At 43.7% G+C, this 26,372-nt stretch overlaps 1 protein-coding gene across 3 annotated transcripts in view; it reads left to right on the forward strand.

Moving 5' to 3' along the window:
- The window catches only part of MYLK (myosin light chain kinase), a 325,439-nt gene that overhangs the window by 209,264 nt on the left and 89,803 nt on the right, over positions 1-26,372 (forward strand). For 2 of the 3 annotated variants that reach the window (XM_067549625.1, XM_067549626.1), the window contains exons 15-18: positions 11,118-11,198; positions 11,557-12,389; positions 24,570-24,686; positions 25,444-25,530. In XM_067549625.1, the coding sequence (XP_067405726.1) occupies positions 11,118-11,198; positions 11,557-12,389; positions 24,570-24,686; positions 25,444-25,530 (1,118 nt within the window). Of the gene's footprint in view, positions 1-6,704; positions 6,765-11,117; positions 11,199-11,556; positions 12,390-24,569; positions 24,687-25,443; positions 25,531-26,372 lie in introns of those variants that run through there. The other variant, XM_067549627.1, reaches the window with a different exon arrangement.

The following is a 26,372-nucleotide window of genomic DNA, read 5'->3' on the forward strand; positions in this document are numbered from 1 at the left end:
CCCTACAGCTAAGGGGATAGAAAGAAAATACTTCACACGCTCAAAGGGGCATGAGTACCTCTTCACTTATCCACAGCCGGGGTCGCTGATGGTAGTGGCTGCAAACAAGAAAGAACGGCAGGGCAGCAAGGCCCATTACCCAAGTCCAAGGACTTAAAGAAGCTGGACCTCTTTGGCAGAAAGATCTACTCCATCGCGGGAGTCCAGCTTCGTATTGTGAACCAGCAAGCGATCTTGAGCCACTATGATTTCAACTCATGAAATACTGTGTTGCAGTTCAAGGAGCTGCTCCCAGCTGACTCCAGATTGGCGTTCGTAGAGGAGGGTAAGGCAGTGGCGAGGACCTCACTGCGGGTTGCCCTGGACGCAGTGGACTTGGCCACTCAAAGAATGTCATCTGCAATTGCCATGAGGAGGCGTTCATGGCTACAAGTGTCGGGCCTCCTTGCAGAGATCCAACAAACAATACAGCACTTGCCCTCTGAAGGCTTGGAATTATTTTCAGTGCAGTTGGACTCCAAGCTCCACAGCCTGAAAGATTCCAGGGCAACATTGAAGTTCTTGGGCCTTCATATGCCAGCCCCTCAGAGAAAGCACTTTAAGACCCAACTTCCCCACGGTTTTACCCTACGCTGCCTACACAGGCCTACTCTAGAAAGCAGGGCAGCAGTACCAGGCGTAGGACACCTCCGCCCCCGTCCAACTAAGACTGGGATTCAGTGAGGCAGTCCTCTGGCGCCAAGCAACCATTTTGAAGGTGTGCCTGAGGGCAACACACCAGGCCAGATCCCAGATCCTTATCCCTGCTTTTTGAACCGTCTATCCCATTTCTATTGGGAATAACCCCAGACTGATGGGTGCTACACACGGTAGAACTGGGATATTCTCTGCATTTCTGTTCCTCCCCTCCCTTCCATCCCCCATCTCTGTCCCTCTTCAGGGACCCCTTTCACAAGCAACTTCTTATACAGGAGGTGCAAGTGCTCCTGAGGGCAGGAGCAATGAAGGAGGTTCCTCAGGAGTTAAGGGGAAAGGGATTCTACTGACAATATTTCCTAATCCCAAAGGCAAAGGGAGGTCTCAGACCCATGCTCAACCTGCGAAATCTCAACAGATTCATGAAGAAATTGAAATTTCGCATGGTATCCTTGGCTGCCATCATTCCCTCCCTGAATCCAGGGAGCTGGGTACGCTGCCCTTGACTTGAAGGACATGTACTTTCATATATCAATAATCCTGTCCCACATAAGGTTCCTCAGATTTATGGTAAACTACACCCATTACCAATTTACAGTCCTTCCCTTTGGCTTGTCAGTGGCCTCTCGAGTGTTTACCAAGTGCATGGCAGTTGTCACCACCTTCTTGAGGACACAACCGATGCAGGTGTTCCCATATTTGGATGACTGGCTTGTCAAGGGCCGCTCCAGGGCACAGGTGGCTCAAGTGAACCTGATATGGTTGACGTTTGGCAGACTGGGTCTACTGGTCAACATCCCCAAGTCAGCCCTATCCCCCAACCAGAGGATCGAGTTTATAGAAGCTGTCGTAGACTCCGTTCATGCCAAGGCATTCCTAATGGACTCTCACTTCTAGACCACGTGCTCCATCATAGAGGACTTCAGGCGCTTTCCTACCACAACTGCGCGGAGCTGTTTGAAGCTGCTCAGGCACAAGGCCGCGTGCACATACATGGTTCAGTATTCGAGGCTGCGGCGCAGACCTCTCCAGGCTTGGCTGGCATCGGCATGACTCAGACGATAAGGTCAGAAGGGACCATCACAATCATCTAGTCTGACATCCTGCGCAACGCAGGCCACAGAACCTCAGCTGCCCACTCCTGTAATAAAGTTCTCAGATAATGATTTCAAGACTTCAGGGTACAGAGAATCAACCAAACAGAGACAATCTGGATAAGATAGTTTCACTCCCCCCTCGAGTTATTGAGTCCTTCCTGTGGTGGCTCAACCCTCAATCGGTTTGAGCAGGCCTTTGATGTCCCTAGTCACAGACACATCAATGTTGGGGTGGGGAGAGCAGTTAGGGACCCTCAGGACTCAAGGCCTCTGGTCTTGAACAGAGCTCGCACTTCACATCAATGTCACGGAGATGAAAGCTGTTCGCTTAGCCTGCCAAACCTTGCAGGCTCATCTGGATGGCAGATGCGTATCACTCATGACAGACAACACAACAGCAATGTTTTATATAAACAGACAGTGAAGCACGCTCCTCTCCCTATGCCACGAAGCCCTCAAGTTGTGGGGTTTCTGCATAGCCCCACTCCATACACCTAGAGGCGTCTTCCCTCCGGTATCCCAGAACAAGTTGGTGGACCATATCAGCAGTTCCTTCCACAACCATGAGTGGTCTATTTGCACGGACATCATGAACAGCAATTTCCAGCAGTGGGGAGTTTCCCCAGGTAGATGTGTTTGTGACAAGACTCAACAGGAAGTGTAAGTAATTTTGCTCATTCCTGAACCACAATCCAGGCTTGATCGCAGACACGTTCCTCCTTCCCTGGGAAGATCACCTGCTCTATGTATTCCCACTCTTTCTGCTCATTCACAAGGTCCTGCTCAAGGTCAGGAGGGAGAGGGTATCCATCATACTGATAGCCCCTGCCTGGCCCCGACAGCACAGGTACACAATAGTACTGGAATTGTTGGTGGCTGCTCCAATCGCCCTGCCATTGGTGCCAGACCTAATCACCCCGGACCATGGCCTCCAGCATTCCAACCTCAAATCTCTCCACCTCACAGCGTGGAAGCTTCATGGCTAAATCCCACAGAGCTGATATGCTCAGAGCCTGTTAGAGAGGTCCTCCTCGGCAGCAGGAAATCATCCACCAGAGCTACATACTTGTCCAAATGGAAGAGATTTTCGATTTGGGCAGTGCAGAAAGGCACCTCTCCAATGCAAGCATCAAAACCTTCCATCTTGAACTATCTGATGCACTTGAAGTAGCTAGGTCTGGCAGTGTCATCCCTAAAAGTTCACCTAGCGGCGATCTCTGCAATCCATCCACGGGGTCGATCAGTTTTTGCTAATCCAGTAGTGACTCATATTTTCTCAAGGGCCTGGAGAGATGATACCCCCAAGATCACTGTCCAATATCAGCATGGGACCTTAATCTGGTGCTTTCCGGGCTAAAGGGCTCTCCCTTTGAGCCCTTAGCAACATGCTCACTCCTCTACCTCTCTTGGAAGGTAGCAATAACCTGAGCCAGGAGGGCATCTGAGCTCAAGGACCTGATATCCGGGCCTTTTTTTAAGGACAGAATCCAATTGCGGCCTCATCCTGCCTTTCTCCCTAAGGTGGTATCTCAGTTCTATACAGGGCAAGACATTTTCCTCCCAGTGTTCTACCCCAAGCCACATGCTAATAGCAAGGAGCAAAGTCTCCACTCCATAGAGGTCAGGCGGGCATTGGCTTTCTACGTCGAAAGGACAAAACCATATTGTAAATCAAACCAACTCTTTATGGTGATAGTGGACAGGATAAAAGGTCTCCTGGTGTCATCCCAGAGAATTTCATCGTGGATCATATCCTGCATTTGGACTTGCTATGATCTGGCAAAGGTGTAAGCCCTAGCACTGACAGCACATTCCACGAGGGCACAGGCCTCCTTGGCAACATTCCTGGCTTATGTCCCTACACAGGAAATCTGCAGGGCCACAACATGGTTTTTTGATCCACACGTTCACCTCACATTATTCCATCACTCAGCAGGCCAGGGACAACGCCGCATTCAGCAAAACAGTGCTTCAGTTAGTGATCCAGTGAGCTCTGACCCCTCCTTCTACGGTCATCTTGGGAGTCACCTACTTGGGATCAACATGAGCAAGCACTCGAAGAAGAAACGGTTACTCTAACCCTTTTGTAATTGTTGTTCTTTGAGATGTATTGCACATGTCCATTCCAAGACCCACTTTCCTTCCCCTTTGTTGGAGCCAGCCAACAAGAAGGAACCAAAGAGGTGGTGGGTTGGTGGGGCCCTATATATGGCACCATGGAGGCACTACTCCAAGGGGCGCTTGCACTGATCCAACGGGTACCACTAGGGAAAAAACCTTCCGACAACTGTGCATACGGCATGCAAACACCTACTTGGAATGGACATGAGCAACACATCTAGAAGAACAACAGTTACAAAAGGGTAAGTAACAGTTTCTTTCCACCCATGCTAGGTGTAGGTTAGAAGCCCATATTCTGCTTTTATTCAGGCTGGTAACCCACCCGCTTTGCAGTGAGGTCACATGATTAATCACTCAATACTGATAGTCCATGATTTCTGTGTGCTCAGAAGGACAGATAATTTCTCCACAATTCACTGGGAGTGACTCAGTTTATTGGAGCACAAAAAACCATGCGACATGTCTCCAGAAGTCCTAGTGACACATGTGGGCGAATGCAGCACTAGTGAGGACACAGTAACTCAAGTGTGACTTTGCAGTGTGGCTGCTCACACCCAGGCTAGGATAACCTGGGTGCTGATCACCTCGGCTAACTCTACAGTGAAGACGTATCATAAACGTGATATAGACTGGAAGGTACAACTAAGATCAAAAAATTCTGTAATGAAGCCAGCACCACAGAATATTTGTTGTGGGCTTGATGCATATATAATATAGTAAACTGAAGAAAGCATAATGGAGAGGTTACATAAAAGTTAAAATTTATTCCCTAATCTTTTTACATCAAGAATTGCTGGGGATCAGTGCACTAATTTTGTTTTTTCTAATCAATAATAAAACTATGTTGCAATTATTGCTGGGTGAATTTTGAAATCCCTGGTCACTCCTCTGGTTTTGTAAAAGTTTCAGTTTCCATTCAGGGAGCAGAAACAAAACCATGTGCTTTAGGTAACCAATCACTCACCACAAATAATGGTTAAGAAATAGCCCTAAGAAATTTCAGCTGGTATAAATCAGCATAGCTCCATTGTCTTCAATGGAGCTACATTAATTGACAGCATCTGAGAATCTGACCCAACATGAATAGTTCATGAGCAGCCCACATTGTACTGCACACTTAATTGTTGGGGGAGTATGTAAATACTTTTATTGCCAATCTAAACATTATCTGGGACAGTGACAGCTGTCTATTTTCCTTCTCTTTAACTCCATGGCTCTGGTGGGCAGGATGCTTCTGTGTCAACATTATTGGATTTCATGATAGCATGTGACAGGGTGTACCAGTCACCCGTAGTCTGGTGCCTCCTCCTGGTCACTCTGGGGATTAGCTCTCGAGGTTGACGCTCCTTCCCATGGTCTCACACAGTCACACCGGCTCGCTTTCAGGTCTGCATCTCCTCTCTCATCCCAGGAACCAGTGTCCTCTTAGCGACTCAGCCCTCCAGCCAGATTACTCAGCATTCCCCCTGCTGGGATCTATCAAAATCTTTCCTTCAGCAGCCCTAAGCACTCTTCCCATTCTCTGCCCAGATTGTGCCTCTCCTTCAGTGACTGATAGGAAAACCTGAACCCAAGCCCACCCTCTACACCGTGTTACAGTCCAGGGACCCTCAACCCAGCAGGTTTGGGCTTTACTCTCCCCGCCCTCACTTCTCCTTCTCCTATCACTCCTGGTTCCCCTTCTTCCTGGGAGTACCAGCTCCAAACCCTCCTCCTTTTCCCCAGGGAGTGACTGCTCTTTCCCCACAGTAGCCCCTGTCTGATGCCAGCTTCCTTGCTTTATAGGCCTGTCTATTCCTGAACCTGCTTGCAGTCAATTCCGTGCATGCTGTCTCTTCCTCCAGGTGCAGCCTATGGAGTTAATAGGCCTACCTGGCCACCTTAACACCTTCCAGACCACACAATCACATAGCATAGCTGAGAAATTGCAACTCCTTGTATCAAGGGAGCTTACAGAACAGGCTGGTAATATAATGCACTAAATACACTTACATATAATACACGAATACACCTAAAACTTAGTTTATTTCTCTTCAAATGAAATGTACTCTATTTATCTTGTTAATTTTATATAGCATCTGGCACAAGCCATAAAGCACTTGCGTGGTGACATCCTGGCTCCTGAAGCTGTTAGTAAAACTCCTATTGACTTCTGTAGGGTCACCTTTAAAGAATTAGAGACTGATCAAGTGTGATATTCTACCTGTTTTAGGTGTTTCTAAGACTCCTTCCTCCAGGGTTCCTAAGCACTGCCAAATGTTATCCTTGTCTTCCCCAATTTTCCGTTTGCATTTGCCACCCACAAATTCAAAAATCAAATTAAAAATCTTTAGGCCCCTTACATTCATTCTTCCATTCCCCTATGTCCAAGTTAATCCACACAGGCATACAACCCAAACTGGTCTTTGTGTTCTATCAGTGATTGTTATGTGGCTTCCTCTCTTCTCTTCTTCTTCCCTAAATACTGACTGGACCATTTGCTTACCTTGTCCTTGGGGGTGGAATGCTGAATGTTAAGGGACAGTGGTGCGGCTGAAACTGTTCCTTGTTTTAACTCTAAACACAACTCATTTATTTGTGTTAGCGGTGTTTGTTTTCATTATCTCAGCAATGTTTTGCTGACGTTATTGTAAAGGCCATAGGAATGGTGTCCCATAAATTAGTATAAATAGAGGGATTAAGTCAACCGCTGCTGCACTGCAGTGATTGAAATGGGACACAGCAACCTGTATAGCTGCAGCAGCAACTCAGCTCACTGAGAGACAAGGAATCAGAATCCAGTTGCTCATAAAACAGTGTAAATCAGATCCTGGATCAGGAAGTGAAGAAAAATAGTTTAGCCAATTAAAGGTAAGCTTTTTAACTAGAGGAAATGGAAACACCTTCTCCCCACCCTACCCTTTCTCCTCTGCCCATGATGCCTCCTTCGATACACCTTACATCTCATCTTGCAAAGTCTCTGTGCTTCTTTACAGTGCTCTCTCTTTCCTGATGCAAACAGGGAGATCAGGAGTCATTGGAGGAGCCCCCAAATCCTAAAGCCGAGCTTTATCTCCATAATAACAGTCTGGCATTGGAGAGCTGAAGAATTATCCTGTTGCTACTTCTGCCAGTTCTCTGCTCTGCATATGTCACCCCATCCCCATAGCAGCTGAGCACTTCCCAAAGGTTTACTCTTTCTTCTGCCTTTGCAGCCTCTTTGAAACTTTGATTAGTTGTGATTAATTTATATAGAGCTTTTGAGAGTGTGAAGAAAACCTAAGGTTTGCTCCCCGTCCCCATGAGCTATGGATACCTCGAATTTTATTGAGTAAAGGTAATTATGCAGAGCAATTGAGATGCACCAAATTGCACCCAGTGGCAGATATTATTTAGAATAAATGGCCTGGAGGGAATGCGTTACCCATCTGTATGCAAATCCTGTGCTCTGCTATCCGCATGCTGTGTGTTTTTAAGGAAGAAAGCAGTCACCTCCCCTCCATAGTGTCTCTTGTCCCTTTTTCCATTCGCAAAGTTGCCAAATCCCTAATAAAGCTGTAAAACACTTTTGGCCAGATCCTTAGCTGGTGTAAATCACTGTGGCTCCTTTGAAGCTGAAAATCTGGCCCAGCATGGTTACTGAGCGTTCTTAGGGTTAAAACTTTGCATGATCTGGATGTGGTCCCCATGGAACTGCCTCTGAGTGAAGAGTTGCAAAACTCCATTCTGCATCCTCACAATGAGCTTCCCTAAAGCACCAGAGCAGCAGCTAGAGGTCAACTTGTTCACCCTTTTTCAGTTAATTTTTAGAAAAGCATAATCCCGCTGCAATCCTTGTTTCACACTCCACCACCCAGCAGGAATCTCCAGTGTGGCCCCTTGCTATAGCTAACTGTGCTTCTCTGCTCCCAATGGGGAATTCTTTCTTTCTGGGAACATGCAGAAAGCGGCAGGCCCAAGGTACAGTGAAAATACTTGAATAGATCTTACGAGAAACGAGCCTTTTAAGATATTTTGAACATAAAAGCCATTCTAGGGAAAACTGATCCTACAATTAGGACAGAAGCTATTTTTAAAATTGCTTCAGGCTTCACAGCTGGTGTTTGTTTGTTTTTTAAATTCTTTGGCATTTTAAACATAAGTCCTGTGTAAGAGTGTTATGCAAAGCAATTCTGCAGAGTCCAACACTTCCAAACACAGTTCATTTTATTGTAACATTAAACTCAGCTACAGTTACAGACCTATACACAGTTCCAGCATTAAGAAGGTTTGCAGTAACTCAACCATTGAAATCCGCCTCTGTCTGTTGTTTAGCATATAAGATCGCAACATGGGAGACTTTTAAAATATATATTTATTTAAGTTGCAGGAATGCAAAAAAAAATTTTTTTTTTTTTTTTTTTTTACAAATTTGCTTCTAGCAACCTGGCTTGGAGTCAAACCAGCATTCTGTATGTGAAATAGTGAAGAGCCGTTTACTAATCCTAAACCATCAGGTTCCTCCTAAATAATAATAATTCTTTGCACTTATATCATATCATGGTTTTTATCAGAAGATCTCAAAGCACTTTGCAAAGTTGAAGTTAAAGCACAAGGGTAAAATCCTGGACCCATTGAAATCAATGGTAAAACTCACATAGGATTTAACCCAGAAAGTTTAAGCAATTTGACAAGGATACAGTGAAGCAGTGGCAGAGTCCAGACGTGGACCCACTGATCCCAAATCCCAGCCATTTGCTTGAACCAGTAGATCAAAAAGGTTTTAGGAAACTGCTTCATGATGGATTTATCCGTCTAGCTACTTATGTGGCCCACTATCACCATAGTATCTGAATGCTTCCCAAGTATTTAAAAATAGAAATTAGAAAAGCAATCTCTCTTCTTTTTTTCCCCCCTCTCCATTCCCAGACTACAGGAAAGAGCTTGGGTAGCTTATAGGACTTTTGTTTGTTTGCTTCTTTTGCATGTGTGAAGAACTTGCTGAAAGGAAGCTAAGCTGAAGTAATGGGTTCTGCATTCAGTTATGGAGATGGTGAGGTCCATAGTCATTTATCTCATGTGGGAGTGACTTCCATTGTTTTTCTTGCACTAGTCTGAGAGGAAGGACCATTTCAGAGTGTTTGATTCACCCCAAAAGCTTGGAGTTGCGAAAGGAATGTTTGGGTATCAGATACTACAAAAAGGTCCATTAAGATAAGCATAGAAGTACTGTCCCATGCCTTTGGACAACGGGAGGGCTTCATCCACCAGTGCAGCAAGTGCTCTCCCAGAACCATGCCTGGCTTCAAGCCTGGCTGAGAGGAATCCAGTATACTGACAGCAGGTGATGTTGGAGACTGTTGCTGTTTTCCTCTTTTCTCGATTAGCTTGCTTCCAAAGGAAAACAGGCTACTAGGAAGTAGTTTGCAAGGTTTCTAGCATCAAGCAGTGGTTTCTTTAGGACTGGTTGGACTATGTTTTAGAGTGGGTGGCAGATCTTTCACTGGGGAGATTCAGACAGTCTCTGTAGCTAGGGCCACAGGTGTTCTCTAGTCTCTTACATTCAGATGGGTAGAGGTCAGAGTCTTCAGTACTGGTCTGGATTGCAATCAGCGTTCCATGATTCTGAGTTTGGTGTCGTGGCTCCTGGCTTGTTCTTGGTGGCTTACAATCCCATCCCATTTGGGGGTGAGCTCTGTGAAATAAGATAATTCTTGTCAGCAAAAGCTGCTGTTTTGTGGAGTTGAATTATTTGTAAGCAGCCCCATTGCTTGGTTACTAAAAACTGCATTTTCTTATCTTTCTCATCTACCTAAATAAACCAAATACAAATTAATACAAAGAAGCTGCATGATGGTGGTGGTACCATTATAATTTTATAATTACCATTATAAAAATATAGCTAGTGCTGGACTCTCTGTATTGATTCTAACCACTATGTCATACTGTTTTAAGTCACAGAGGCTTGGACCATTGGTGTTGAATATTGTAGTATATTCTAAAGGGTGTTCATATAAACATGACCTTGTTTAGGAAAACGTATTCTAGCACTGTTTAAAAATTGGCCAGGCAAATGCAGTTTAACCTGAGCTACCAGAAACCATTTTTAAACTATATTTAAAACTTCAGTGCACAATGGACCAAAAGGTATTCTGTGGTGGTCTTATTAAGTAAAAACCTTTTGGGAAAAGAAGAGCTGGGGGAAAAGACCCCTCGAAGTTCACATGCACCTACATGCACCATGTTTCTACATCAAGTGTCTTGAGAATGTTCCTATTGATATAAATCATCTTTGTTTTAAAAAAGAAATCCATCGAGCACTTTCCAATCCAGTTGTGAGTTTGTACCTGCACTGAAAGGACCAATAAAATATCTCCGTGGTCTTTAATCATTGGAAAGGAGTCAATTGATGTCTTCTTTTTTTAATGAAGAACATAAGATGCAATCATGATGACTGTACTCTTGCCAAGGGACATGAACTTCAGCATTTGGTGTCTCCTATGTTAAGTGGAGATGAGCCATTTGCAGTTAGGAGGATATTGTGTCTGCTGGAGAAGCATAGTGGGGGAAGGGAAGCTCTGTAATTACTTCTTTAATGGGAGCCATTTACAAAAGGCATCTGTGGCATTCCTCTGCAAAAGGAAGAATAAGGGCTTAGCACCATATATGGTGACACTTTTATGTTTTTTAATATAAACATGTACAGGCTGGAACAATCCATGTGGATTGGGTGTGCTGATTGGTTGGTTGGGGAAGGGTGAGGGGGAATGAGCCCCTGCTTTTAATATCTTGGCTTTAGGAAAGTTAAAAGCTTGGATCTGAACATATAAACATTAGGGCAGAGTTGGAAAGATTTTAAGCATTACAAAATAGCCTCTTCCTCTGCCTGGATTTTCTAGCTTTTGTGTTTGTTTTTCTTTAGCTTGTTTGTGTGGGGTAGTTTCATTGGTTGTGTGCTTTGATTTTTGTTTAAAAATGGGGGGGGGGGGGGGGGTTGGGAGTATGTGTTCATTCCATAATGCACGCAACAGCCTGTTAGGAACAGCTTTTTGAGATACCTTTCATCCAAATTTATGGGAATCTAACCAATTTAGCCATCCATCAGGACGCTGGGCTCAGAAAAGGAGAGGGACGCACCGGGTTTGATCTATTTTAGTGGAACACAAAGCAATTTAGCTCAGGCATATTATGCTGTTGGAGGGGAGAAAAATATCCTTCTCTTCCGATTTCACTTAAACTTTTCAGGAACCAAGTTGGAGAATGCAGCTGCCAAGTGTCTCTGATGCTGAGAGAGAGTTCAGTTTCCAGAGGAGAAATGCACAGAGAGTGAGTACAGTTCCCAGGGACTTGCATGGGTGGGTTCTATTTTTGCTCTGCTAATTCTCTGCCCTTCCAGATCCAGGCTGGCTGCATTTCAACTTAATCCCCAAATGTGACCCAACAAATTGTTTTCATCATACAGTTGAAGCATATTAGACCAAGCCAGTGTGGAGGAGATATTTTTTGTTTGTGCCCATATATGGTTCCTGAAGTCATCACTGATGCAATAAACTAATGGAGTGTGCTCCTCTAATCAAACTTCCCTTCTAAAAACACATTTCATCCTTGCTCTGAGATTGTTCCCTGACATTTTAAACCAGCCCTTTTCCTGGCTGTCTCTCTTTTTTTCTTTTGCTGATCACAGTAGTAGGGAGCCTACCGGCTTTGGAGAAGAAAGAGATGGTGGTAATCATGGTGCACTAACAGTTGGCAGAATCAGTGCCTTCAGAAAGAGTGGTGGTGACACCAGACCAGCTGAGGAGGAGCAGGAAGACGTTCGAGGGGTACTCAAAAGACGAGTGGAAACCCGGGAGCACACGGAAGAGAGGCTCCGGCAGCAGGAAGCAGAGCAGCTCGATTTCCGTGACATTTTGGGGAAGAAAGTCAACACCAAAAGCTTTTCTGAGGAGGAACTGAAAGAAATCCCAGCTGAGCAAATGGACTTCCGCGCTAACCTGCAGCGGCAGGTCAAGCCCAAGACCTTGTCGGAGGAGGAAAGGAAAGTTCACACTCCTCAGCAGGTGGACTTCCGCTCAGTGCTGGCCAAGAAGGGCGCCCCCAATTTCTCCTTGCCGGAGAAGGTGCCACCCCCTAAACCTGCCACCCCAGATTTCAGAGCAGTGCTTGGCTCAAAGAAGAAGCTACCAGCTGAGAATGGCAGCACCAATACCCAGGCTCAGAATGCCAGCACCAACTCTGAAACCCAGCATGCCAAACCCGAGGTGAAAGAGGAGGAGAAGAATGACACAAACTGCGAACATGGGTGCTCGATGGTAGATGGTGGAATAATTGAGAAGAAAGCCGACAGCAAAGGAATGGCACCATCATTTACAGAGAAGCTCCAGGATACTCACGTAGTGGATGGTGAAAAATTAATCTTACAATGTCGGATTTCCTCTGATCCCCCTGCAGCTGTCACCTGGACTCTAGACGGGAAAGCCATCAAATCATCAAAGTTCATTGTCCTCTCTCAAGAAGGTAATTAGATGAATAACAAACCAACTGGATGGCACGTTGTTACAGCCACCTCTTGATTAATAATGTTTACTTTATTAAATGCAATGCAATACTTTGAGTGCTATGCCAGTAACTGACTCCAGATGCATCAGTCTTGTTATTTCAGTGGACTGCACAAGGAACGGTATTGTTTGACGTTTCCTGCAGATTCCCCTTTAACAACTTGCAGATGTAATCTTTATAAAATTGAACATCTTGCATTCTTGTTAAATGCTGTTTATATTGTTAACAGTGTTTAAGGACCCCGTACATGGTGTTTATTTAAACTGAACTTTAAGAATTTATAACAATGAAAAACAGAATAACATTATTGCTGGCTTGTAAATTCTGATTTAAATCTCATGTATGCTAATATTTCAGGCTGGTTCTAATTGAGTTAAGAATCATGAGAGGAAAGGGGAATTGAACTGTAAAAAAGTTGCTACAACTCTTAATTATAAAGCAGCCTCCGAGATCAGAAGTGAGAGATTTAATTCCCAGTGCATTTAACTCAGATGTATTTAATTAAAGTTATACCGCTTGAAATGATGCCAGTAACTTACAAGATGTTGCAGCATTCCAATAAACTAGCTTGAAATGTTCTAAATTAATCTATTTCACAGCTCTGGAAAATTAATCAGAATTTGGCAAAAACCCTTAAACACAGCATCCATGTTTGTCAAATTATCAGATTTGTTATGTTCTGCATACTGAATAAACAGACTGTATTGAACTGTATAGCTAATTCACAGTATTGTTAGTGAAACAAAATCAGAACCAAAATGCCATACCCAGGTGGTCCACCAAGAGCAACAAGTTAGTGTACAGTGATTTGAACACAAAAGCAACTTCTGGACTCCTTTATTTTAAGTCAGTGGGAGCTAGAAGTTTTGCAGAAGTAACACTGTCTTCACACAGGTACCAGGTTGGTGCTCAGATACCCTGGTGATGGGCACAGTGTAAATAGCTAGATGGAGGCGAAGATGCCCAAGTGCATGACTTCTTGCATTTACCTGAAATGGTATAATAGTTTCATTGACAATCATCTGACACTTGTCAGAGGGTGTGTCTCACCTTAGTGCAGAACAGGGATGGTGTATGTATGTATGTATGTATGTGTGAGAGAGGTTGGATGGGTGGAAAACCAACCTTGAATAATCTTCATCCTGAGCTGAATCCCTGTTTATGCAGAAAGAAAGAAGCCCAGAGGGCAGGGATTCAAATCTGGCCTTGGCTACAGTTAGAGTGAGGGGAAATAAAATACCTGAAAGTTTCATCTCTCCCCCAACCCAATGCGCAATTACAGCAAACAACCTGGCAGTGCAGATTTCTTTTCCAGACAGTCATTTTCCTGAACTGCATTGCAGCCTCCCTCCTGTCCCTAGTTTTAGTGTCAGAGTGCTCTTTCTGCGTGAGGCTGATTTCTTGTCTAATGGAGGTGGAGTAATAACAAATCTTAATGTTATAAAGGAAATGGGGGTTGTGATGTGCTGTGGGCGAGCTAGAAAGTAGAACTAGCTAGGGCTCACTCTGGTCATGATTTTCAAGTGAGAGGTGTGATGCTTATGTAACTGATTCTGACCTGCCAGTTAGTCTGAATGACGGGTTGTGTTAAAGCCTCGCAGTGTAATGGGGCTGGCGTAGCAGCATTGAGTTGTGATGCCCACATGGCTGATATTTTGTCATGGCATCACAGTACAGCAAGTTCCACTGGACAGAAAGGTTCATGATCAGATGAAAAGTATACCATTTAAAGATGGCCACCATGCAAGGAGTAGGGGCTCTGGCCCAGATTTTTAAGCTATTTAGGCATTGGTCGTCTTAGCAATGTCATGCTTAAGTGACTTAGGAGCCTAGGACTAAGGGGCTATGTCTACACTGCCAAACAGCTTGGCCTACGGAGATGAGCATAGCAGTACACACCAGACAACCTGTGTGGATGCTGTGGGCGTGTACTAAAAGGTTCCGAGTTCAAGTTAACGTAGTCCTGTTTGAAGAACACTACGTTAACACGAACAACGAACCTTTGCATTTGCACCCGCAGCATCCACATGGGGGAGTTACAACACATCACTTTGATGCGTGCTGCTATTCACACCTCCATTGTCTGAACTGTGGGGCAATGTAGACAAGTCCTACGAATCTTTTTCAAAAGTGAATTAGGCACTTAGGAGCCTAAATCCCACTAAAAGGGACTTATGCTCCCACGTCAGTACATTGCAATGCTGAGTGGAGCAATATCTAAACACTTCTAAAAATCAGGGCCACTGCCCTTAAGTTCTAGTGGTATCATTATTATTAGCTCATTGGTATTATCTTTAACTTGTTTGACTTTTGGAATCTATCTCTGCTCTGCAAGACGCAGACCGGCTAAGCGAAGTCTGTATTCTGGGGTTTGCAGTTGGATATCAGTTTTATATACACAAACCAGCAACAAACGCTATTTGCTGGTTCGTGCTCTGCACTACCATGCTGAGGACCCACATCCAATCTCTGAGCAGCTCGGGCTGGGAGTGCTGCACAAAGCGGCCAGCTCCCTCCTGGCACCAGGTCCCCCTGCAGCAAGCCCTTCTGCCAATCTAGGGGCAGCATTTAATGGGCTCTGAAGATAATCCTGTTCAGCCGTCCTCTGCTAAAAGAAGGCTGATGCAATGGGGAAGAGAGGATTTAATAGCAAAGGGACTGAGCTTGCATTAATGGGCTTAGTTCTTGCAAAGCAATTTTTGAGTTTTAGGCTATCACCTGGCTGCCATTGTATTCACCAGTAAAAATCCCAATGGAAGGAGGATTGAGCCTGTTCTCTGCTATTTCTCCCTCTCTTCGGAATGTATACTGCCCTTAGATTTGACGGCAACATTTTAGCTGATAGCCCTCGGGTAGAAATGGACGACCACCAAATATATCCCACCGAGAAAAAGTAGCTTCATTGTGAAGCTCCCGTAAGTGGCGCACACCTAGTTAATGAATCAGCATCTAAGGCTGCATTGGAATAACCTACGGCCAGAAGGAGAGAGACCTGAACTGCGCTTTTGCACAGCGCACACTTGCTCTTGTCGATCTGGCTGGTTTCCCACAAAGCATGCAGCATCAGTGACACGAGCCTGGCATGATGCCACATTTTTGCTCTTTTGAAACCAAATTAAAACACTCCAACATTACAGAAAAGCTAAAGAGGAGGCTGCAGCTTCGCTTAGTTATGTGACCTCCCATGTGGCCAAATTTACCACTGGGGCAAGTACATGGAAAATAAAGTAATGTGGCCATCCCATACGCCAAGGATTTATTTGTTTAGGAATTGCAGGTTAAAAAGTGTGCATCTTACACACACACAATCTCTTCTGACATCCAGGTTGTGCCAGTGATATGAACTCTTCCATCTGAGTGTAACAATCCTTTGGGAGGAACTTCCCCTGTTGTGTTTGTCCCCTATTCGTAATAAGCCCTTTCCTCTGTTAAACACCCTTCTACTGAAATGTCTCCCTCCTCTTTGAAGAGACTAATCCCATAAACCTCCTTAAGCTAAGTTATCCCGCCAGCAGGTAGGAAAGATGGGCCCAAACTGTGAAGCTTTGGATCCAGGTCCAAACTTCCCCAGACCTTAAAGGGGCCCAAACCAGAATATTAGAACCAAACCCCGTCTCTGATTCTAACCTCTCCAGCAAACAAGAGATAACGCTCTGCTCAAGGAAAGATCTTCAGGCCCTGGACTTCTGTACTCAGTCTATGACTTTGTCATAGTCTAACTATTAAATTAAGGTTTCCAAAATACTTCTCCAGGTTAAAGTCCAAGTTAGCTATAAAAAATCCAGAGCCTGGACCCCGTAATATTGGACACTATCTCACAATAACAGCATATCTAAAAACACTGCCTCTTCCTTCTATCTTCCATCCCAGCATCAAAACTGTTAATATCAGCACTGATTTTATTTTTCTTACTCAACTCAGGAACCTTCCTACTAACTGCCTGTCTCCATTCTGTTAAAGGAATGCTTCCCCAAGGAGCAAGCGACAACATTTATTTCTTTAGGGATAGGTGCATTTGATGCGTGCGATATAATTTTTATGAGAGGCTGAGATAGGGTCTCCAATTTTTCTGTTACTAACAGAGTTGATTGGCAACTATTTGCATATGGTGCAGGTCACTGCTGATTCTGTTTTCATAATTAGAGTTTGTGCTTTTAAATGCTTGTCAAAGGGGCGGTTGTCTTAGCACTTGGGATGAGTACCTTTCTTTGTCCATCATGACTCAAAATAAATAATGACTGACAGAAAAGAAAAGATACCCAAGAGGGGGGAAATTTTACTAGGTTAGGCATATGTACATCTGTGTTGATAAGAGACATTTGATTTTATTTCACATTAAAGTGGGAGCATGCGCTCTGTTTTTTAAGTGAGTCATTAAAAGGAATTTGAAAGACAGTATGGTAGATCCTGGATGGACAGATTGGATGCTGGATGGATAGCAGCAGCATGGAACAAGATTATTTGGAATGTAAGCTACTTGGAGTAGGGATTGGCTTTTTTTCCGTTTGTACAGCACCTAGCACAATGGAGTCCAGTCCATGACTAAGGTTCCTATCACAATACTAATAATAACCACAAGGCAAGAGAATGTTATGGGAGAAGGTGAAGAAAGGGGCATTGAAATGGGGTCATTGTTGGAGAGAGATGCAAACTGGCTCTGTGTCAGAGCTGGGCAATTAGCCTTTTGTAATTAAATTCTGATATCTAGTATACTCTGCCATTTCTGCCTCCGTGCACTACCACCACTGTGAAATGACCCTGTCTGGAGTGGTTCTCTACCGTCAGTGCCAACCTCCAGGCAGACTGTCAAAAGCAGGACAGACACCCCAAACTGGCTGGGTGTTCTAGAACTAGATTTCATCAACCCAGTAACAAATGTGGACTCCTGAAGCACTATAACAGTTTTACAGTTGAGTCACAGACAGTCCCCTTGGTCATTCCAGTCTATTGTGCGACCCTGGCAAGCTGGACTTAGTTCAGGGGTTCTCAGAACAAAATTTGTGGTGGCCTCAGAGTGCAGCCACCAACTCTGGCTCAATACCGCACTGACACTTTTTCCTAAACTACTTAATTCACTTTAGGAAAAACAAATAAATATACATATACACCTCCAAACCATTGCAATTTATTTGTGTAGGGTTTGTTTTTTTTGTGAACTCAATAAAAATAATGCTATGAAAAGTGATATTTCTATGTTTAATATCACTTTTCACAGCTCACACAGTAGTTAGCTGGGAGGCTGTGAAAAGTGGTAAGTGCTATTAACAAACACAAGTATCCCCTTTCGCAGCCTGCCAGCTAGCTAGTAAGTCTGTTGTGAAAGGATACTTGCATGTTTGTTAATATCACTTTTCTCAGCAAGCCCCAGGACAAATTAAGCCCTGGAGGGGAGGGGAAGCAGCGGGGACCAGGGGCGATGGGGTGGGGGGCAAGGCCCACCTCTGCGTGGCCGGAGTCAGGGGTCGGCACCCAATGAACACAACTGGAAGTAGAGGTTGGAGCCCAGGGCCATGTGGCCAGAGCGGGGGGTCGGCACCCACTGCTGTGCGGCTGGCGCCGGGGGTGGAGCCTGCTCAGGCCAGCTCCCGGCATCACACGGCTGGAGGCTGCAGCTGCGGGTCGGCTCCGGAGCCTGGGCCGCATGGCCATGCTCCCGAAGTCCTGCGGATGGAGTCCACTGCCCAACCAGGGCTAAAACCCAAGCTCCACATCCCCACTCCCAAACGTGGTTTGAAAATGCTTCTTGTGCCCCACCTGTCTCCAGAGGTGGTGCAGGGCAGTTCATCCCGGAGCAACAGGGAGGCAGGGGGAAAATGCTGACTTAGTGATGGTTGCTGCACAGTACACCAAAGTTCACAAAAGATTCAAGGTTGCTTCCAGTCCCAAGAGACCAGTCACTTATCCCAGGCCAGTTTGCATCTCAGATCTCACACGAAAGACAGCGCTTGTAGCCAGCCCTATAGTAAATTAACTATGGATTTATTGAGTTGGAAAAAGAAATGAGTTATTTACAAGTTAAAGCACACAACATATATACACAAATGAATTTCAGTCTGTCGTTCCAAAAGATGACAGAGTTGTAGCAATCTATCAGCATTCAATGTCTTCTAGGACTAAGCCAAGTGGACCCTGGGTATCTGTGCTCTGTTTCATAGCTCCAGTCCTGTGAGAGTCCAAACAGCTAAAGCGAGCGAGAGAGATTTTTTTTTGTCAGCTTTTTTTGTTTCCTTCTTCCAAAATTCAAGCTGATGGGACAAGCCCTTTTGCATGTAGCCTCTTCCTGGGTGTGCAGAGGCAATTAACAAAAACTCTCTGGATTGTGATGTCCTCCAGGGGCCCATTCAGTTCTGATAGACTTTCTTGATGTGTTTAGAAGACGATCCCTCCTGACTGAGTTCACAGTTTCAAAGCAAACATTTCCTTATAGCATATGATAAAGATATTACAAGTGAGATTAATGCATGTAGCAATTTGCAAGCATTTCATAAGATCTAAACATGAAAAAGATTGTTATAAGTCCAGTACCCCTCTTAACCATACTAATACAGCTGAAACAGACAGGCTTCCAGCAATGAATTTGTCAGTGCTCAGCTGAGGCTCAAAGCCTTGGCAAGAGCTGGCGCCTGATGTGTCAGCGTCACAGATCCTATACACACCTGGGCCTGAAGGATCATTGTTTCTACCTGGGCCCACATCAGGTGACAACAGTGCAGCTTGGCATTCACTAAGCAATAGGAGGCAGTGCACCAGAATTCCCATTGCTTTGCACAAAACATAGCTCCTTCACCACTAGCGTTCTTTTCCCATCCTGATGCCAAGGCAGCATAAACATGTGCTGATCTTGTTGGTAATAAAGTCTTTAACAGTTCCCTCGCCACTTAACATTGCTCCTAAACCCTCCCGTCAATGATGTACATCTGTCTACTAAATCAGTACCTGCCATGACTTTTTGGATAAAATCCTTCCTTTGTCAAAACAAATTAAAAATGTTGATAGGATAATTCCACACCCGTACAACACAGATTTCACCTCCATGCAGGTGCATTTTCCTGTTACTAGCAAATAACTGTATCTGATGCCCGATATGTGTTGTTCCAAGTACTACAGTTCCTTTGACATCTTAGGCTGCAAAATGTGTAACCTGCTGGAACTGGCTAGAACCACGTCATCATGAACTAAGACACTCAAGTTACCTGCCGCTGTATTCAGGAGAAAAAAGCAACTCCATAAATCTAAACACTCTAGGAAAGGTCAGAAGAAAAGCAGCTGTACAACCTCCAAAGCACCATGGCATCAAAAATGGTTCTTTTATGTATGATTTACCCCACATATTGTGGTTCCAATTCCTCCAACAAAGTAAAGGGACCTGGTCTGACCAATTCTGTATACAGAAGTAAAAATCCTCTCTATACTCCTGCCCCCATGCTTATACATCCAAGGATCTCCTTAGCCTTTTTTGCCATAGCATCACCCTGGGAGATGATGTGCAGTAGCTTGTCCACAATGACTCAAATCTTTGTCAGTATCACTACTTCCTAGGGTACAGTTCCCCATTCAGTAGATGGTGGCCCACATTCCTTGTTCCTAGATGTATTTTGACTATATTAAAACACATTCTGTTTGAATGGGCAAGATCACTTTGTATGACTGACATATTCTCCTCATTATTTACCACTTTGCCAGTCTTTGTGTCATCCCCAAATTTTATCAGCAATGATGTTCTATTTACTGCCAGTAGTTCTTAATCAATTGAACATGTGCTTTATTGATATCTTATATAAATAGCTTTTTAATCAGAAGCTCATTTGATACTGAGTTAAACACCTTACAAAAGTGTTAGTACATCTACACAGTTACTTTTATCAATTATAGTCTCTACAATCTCTAGAGTCAGAGAATGAAATTAGGTTTGTTTGACAAGAACAAGTTTCATAAAACTGTGTTGATTGGCGTTAATTATATTCTAGCTTTTATCAGTACTGTGGAGGTCCCAGTGGGTATTCCCAAATGCACAAAGCATTTGTATGAGCTCTATTGCATGTGCACGATCCTCAGTGGCAGCGTTCTCAATAGTGCTGACTTGTGAACTTTAGGGTGTGATGTCAGTTGGCTGATTATTGCAAACAGACCTGAGCAGGACAAAATTCATTGTGAAGTTGTTCTCTTAGCAGGGATTTGTGGGATTCAAAATACCCAACTGGAATCACCAGATAGAGATTTCTCAGAACTCTGAGAAAATAATCTCTGTTCAGAGGTCAGGAAGGGCTTTTGCAGAGGAAATACCAAATACTTCATTGAAAAACATTTGGCCTCCTAGCCCAGGGAATTGAGTATAGCCCTGAATCACAGAACACAGGCCTTTTAGAAAATGCCTTTTTTTGTCCCTGTCGAACCCAATCAGATTTTGTTTTTGTAGTTAAGGACATACAAATATTCAGTGTTAAATTCTATAAGGAAAAAGAGGGCAGACCAAGACCTAGACTCTAAATGAGAAAACACTTTCCAATAAAGTATTTATATTGTAGCATAGGTAACTTAGTTTATAAAAGGCAATGTGGTCTAGTGGATGGGACACTGGACTGGGAGTAAAGAAGTCTGGCTTCTGTTCCCAGCTCTGCCACTGACTTATGTGACCTTGGGCAAGTCACTTTACCGCTCTGTGCATCTCGTTCTCCTTCCACCCTTTATCTGTGTCTAAATTGTAAGCTTTTTGGGGCAAGGACTGTGTTTCACTTTGTTTGTACAGTACCTGGCACAATGGGACCCCAGTCTTGGTTGGGGCCTGTAGGCATTACTGCACTACAGATAACAACAGACAAGGAAACCTGGCTTCTGTGAGTCAGATCCTTACTCACACTGAGTAGCACCTTAATCCATGAGTAATCCTATTGATTCCCATGGGACTACAGAGCTAAGTGGTGTTATTACAGACAGAGTAAGATACTACTCAGAATGAGTATAAAGGTGGCCTTGTGTTACTGCCCCTATGTTACTATGTACGCTTATTCCATTTATTTGCTGGGGTGTACTAAGTGGAAATTAATCAGCAGGAGACATGACACATGCTAATTAAACAATGAATATGGACCCCGCTTTACATTTGGTACATTTAAACCAGCTCTATCCAGAACCGCTAATAGAAATATGGATGTTTTCCATTAAAATGATGAGCAGTGAAATAGTTAACAATGTTGATGTTTAAATTGACAGCATTAGGCTTTTCAATCTAGCCTAGCTAACGTGAATGGAGCAGCTGACACATGTCAGAGTTATTGAGCAATTACGTGAATGACAGGGCATCTTATTTCAACTCTTTCAGTGAACCCTCAGGCTCAACAGTTATGAATGCTATTTGTGCCTATTTCTTCAGTTTCTGTGAGAGTGAAAGTTGGTGCAACAAAAGCATTTCCTTGTAGTCACACAAGCACTGGATTTTAAAAGCATTTTAAACAAAGATTGTTGTAAACCCCATGGCCCATGCAGTATTGATACTGGTAATCCTGAGGATTTGCTTATAGCTATTACTTTAATAAATGGGAAAGATCTATTGGCCAGGGCAGGAACTTTCTATTTGTTTGTTGAATAAGGAAGCATTTTTCTTAAGAAATTAACTTTCTAAAAGGATAAATGGCATATTTTCAGTTTCCTGTACAACTAACTAGATTCCATTTTAGTAAGGTGTCTAACAATCTACTTTGTATATGTCTGTTTCTTAGTTTGTTTGAGCAATGGTGGTTTTGTGTGCTAATATGTTGTCTTTTTAATGCAAGTTATGTAGAACTGTATGAACTCCTTGAAATTAGTCTTGATATATACTCAGACTTGTGTCTATGAACCAGAAAAGGCCACTTTGAACATTGTATGTCATTGCATGCTGCCGGTAAGAGCACTTTTTAATGCTTCGCCTGCATTTGCTATTTGTGGTATATTTTGAGTTCAAACCTGATTTTTTTAGATAAGTCATGTGTGGAAAGCCACCATGTCTTTTCGTGTGACTGACAGAGCCTGTCCTATCTAACTAAGAGGGCATTCAGCTCCTCTCAGTAGAAATAGTTTTCATTTGGTTCCTTAGGGGGCGGAAATTTCATTTTAGTCCATTTCCCTAATCTAGCTGAGAGTGCAAAAAAAGAGTTCATTCTGTCCTACTTTTGCTTGTCTGATAAAGCAATTGTATGGAGAACAGTCTCATTATATTTCATTTTGCCTCACATAATGACATACCCTTTTAAGAAGGGGGATTTTCTCTATACGAAGAGTTCAGTTGTTACAATCAGAGCTGAAGCCAAATCTTTGTGTGTCCCTGGGGGAAGTCTGTAACCTTCTCTGATATTCCTGTCACAGGGTGAGTTGATCACTTTTAAGGGAATTTGGGCTCAGTTTTGCCTGTGATTGGTTTACCTTTCCAATCATGAGAGTCATGTGATAGGGACATGTATGACCAAGAGGTAGGTCTGCTGGGAGTTGAGAGGAAGCCTGTACTTAACCCAGAGAAGTGGTGGGAGGCCAGCAGGAGGTGCTGGGGAATGGTAGGGCAGTCAGAGGATGCAAGACATGAAACCCTAGGAGTGATAAATAGAAGAGGCTTGGATAATCAAGCACTGGAGACCCAGAATTTGTACCAGGGTGCATGCATAAGGGCCCAGGCTGTGCTGCCCAAAGAAAGAGGAAGGAAAGAAGCAAGTCCCTCTTTCACCTTCTGCTTAAACAGGGCATGGAGTGTTTGAGCACCTGGGAAAGCTGGTTACCTGTGTTTGGAGTTTGCTTTAGCCAGAGGGCTAAGTCACTCAAAAAGCACCAAAGCAGCATGTGAGGATGTGGCCAGAGTTGGACTGGGTAAGTCACTGGTACGGCCTCCAACTAGGGGAAACAGACTGTTGGTTCACAGAAGCGTGGCACATTTTAAACAGGAAATTTGTTTCCCTTGGTCAGAATTCCATGGTCACAACAGAATTGAGGCTGAATCCTGCATTCTGTCCCTGTGACCCAATCGAAAGTAAGCCTCGCACATTTCCTGCAGGAATGCGTTTGCTGCAGCAATACCTTTGATGATGCTGATATACTGGCTTTTTTATTTTTTGAGACCTCCGATTACACTTGTTCTTGGAGCCATGCCAACGAAAACAGCACTGGAAAAGTCATTTTCATTTTAAGCGTAGGCACCTATCTTAGGTTACCCATTTTCACCATTGTGTACTGAGATGAGACCAAGCCAAAAGCCAGCATCTGATCAATTTGCAGAGATCCTCTCATCTATAGACTATAAGCTCTTTGGGACAGGGACCATTTCCTTGTTATATGATTGTACAACACCTCACACAGTATGGCCCCAGTCTTTGCTGGGGCCTCAAGGTACTGCTGTAATACAAATAGTAATTACTACTAACAAAGGTTTGTACCTGGCTCTTGCAAGCATCTCTACTGAATATCCATTTTAGGCACCTAAGTGCTGCTTTAAGAATCCAGATAATAAGGTGGCCTTAACTTAGGCATCCAGGGATATTTATTGATTTACTTATTTCAGCATTCATATATAAGGTCTCCATCACTACAATGAATTTGTAAATTGGCCTCCTAGCTTAATGAAACGTATCTTCCAGCATAAAAATACCAACAGTATTAAGGGAGCTGTTATCTCCTACAGCAGTGGTTCTCAACCAGGGGGTACATCAACTCATCCAGATATTTGCCTACTTTTACAACTAGCCTACATAAAAAGCACTAGCGAAGTCAGTACAAACTAAAATTTCATACAGACAATGACTTGTTTATACTGCTCTATATACTAGACACTGAAATGTAACTACAATATTTATATTCCAATTGATTTATTTTATAAGTATATGGTGAAAATGAGGAAGTAAGCAATTTTTCAGTAATAGTGGCTGTGACCCTTTTTTATTTTTATGTCTGCTTTTGTAAGCAAGTAGTTTTTAAGTGAGATGAAACTTGGGGGTACGCAAGACAAAGCAGACTCCTGAAAGGGGGTACAGCAGTCTGGAAAGGGTGAGAGCCACTGTCTTACAGAACTCAGGATTACCGATAAAGTTCAGCCACTGTGCTCCATCACTGCTAGCAATGCTGTGCTTCCAAAATTTGCAAAACGTGATGTCCCTCTGACCTCTCCTTCCTCTGTGTCAGGGTCACTGTGCTCACTCACCATTGACAAAGCCTTGCCTGAAGACGTGGGCCAGTACAAATGCATAGCTGAGAATGCAGCAGGGAGAGCCGAATGTGCTTGCAACGTGTTGGTGGATGGTAAGTGCTTTCCCTGACAGGGAAATTCCTTCAGTAAAACTTCCTCCCTCTTTCCATACGTGCTTTTTCCCAACATCATCCCTCATTAAATTGCAAAATATAGCTGCCTGCTTCCTTCCAGCATTCTTTCCATGACAATCAAATTGTAACTTGATCCCCACTGCACACCAGCAGGGGTCTAATTGCCCTGGGGCTGCTTTGGGGTCTAATTGCTCTTCCCTCCTGCTGCCCACTGGGTTTCTAAAATGATTTTAGAGCAGCCAATAGAGTGGTGTTGGATCTAGGAAGATTTGGCTCTCCAAACTCTGCATTCTGTCAGTCCATGTATAGACGATCTGAGTTTCTTTGGTATAAAGGTGGTTAAAAGCCTCCTTTGCGCCCCTCTTCCTGAGCTGTGCTGAGAACAGCTCGGGCACAGCCCTCCTTCTTCTCAATGGTTAAGATAGGTCTGTCAGCCTTGGCAGTGTCCCCTTTAACTAGTGCAATTAACTGGATCTGCTTTATCAGATCCCAAGTGCCATTGCTTCTGAACTGCAGAGATCGCTCCCTCCTTTTTTGTCCCTTTTCTCTTTGGAACTTGTCATTCCCCAGCAACTGTGAGCAATAAATCCTCTGTAAAAAATGTGCAAGCCAACAGTGTTCCCCAGCTTTGCAGGAACACCAAAAACAAACTAATGATGGATGAGAAGATCTTCCCTTCCCCCTCAGTTCTTAAATAAGATGAATATTTTATTATTGCTTTTTGTTTTAATTTTAGAGCCCTCACCTACAAAGACCCCAAAGCCTGCTGAGAAGAAGACCAAAAAGCCAAAGAGCTCGCTTCCCCCTCTACTAGCAACAGAGAGTAAGTGGTGTAACTGCTTTCCTTTCACTGGAATTCATGCGTGCTTGGGATTCTGTGTACTTGGGATTCCCTACTGTGTACAGGCACAGTAATGGAGGCAGGCAGCTTGTGTTGTTTCTTTAACTCTTCCACGCAGATCATGCTAATTGAGAGTCTGTGCCTTAGGGAGAATGAAAGGGAGAGGCAAGGCTGTCAGAGTTCAAACACAGCCCACTCAGTTCTCAGTTCCCATTGTGATGCAGTAAACTTACCACACAGATTCCTTTCTGACTGCTTTCTAAAAGGGACTTGGAAATTCTCAAGAGGTTTGCTATCACTACAGATTCAAGACGTACTGTGTTTCCTGTACGGAGAAGAGAGGGCACTGCAGCTGGCCCTGTAACCTGAAACAAATATCATCTGTGCCATAGTCTGCTCTATTTTTCTCCATTTGAGTTGGATTGTGGGGTTTGTGCACTTTTTGTTTCAAGCTAATAAGGTTTGGTTTCTTGTGGTATTATTTGAAAGGACAGTTGTCACTAGTCATAATCTGGAAAAACTCCATAGTGTATGCCACTAAGACACACTAAACCTCTTTGCAGTAACAACATACTTGCAACTCTGCATATATCATCAGGGTTAAGGAGAAAAGTGCTTTTTGAATTAAACATTAAATCCAGTATGGTAATAGCCAGTATTTTATTCCAAGTGGCAGGGTAGCAGAACATATGATTTCCTAACACAGAGATGTCTCCCTGAAATGAACCTAAATTGTCTAATACATTAGCTCTTGAAAGAAGCTGTAGAGAAAAGATTATTTTTAAATGGAAAAATTGCATCCTCTTCTTTAAGATGTTTCCTTA

Source organism: Emydura macquarii, unplaced genomic scaffold (assembly GCF_026122565.2).
Source record: "Emydura macquarii macquarii isolate MOO-44397 ecotype Brisbane River unplaced genomic scaffold, CSIRO-AGI_Emac_v2 contig_1253, whole genome shotgun sequence".
Classification (NCBI taxonomy): Eukaryota; Metazoa; Chordata; order Testudines; family Chelidae; genus Emydura; species Emydura macquarii.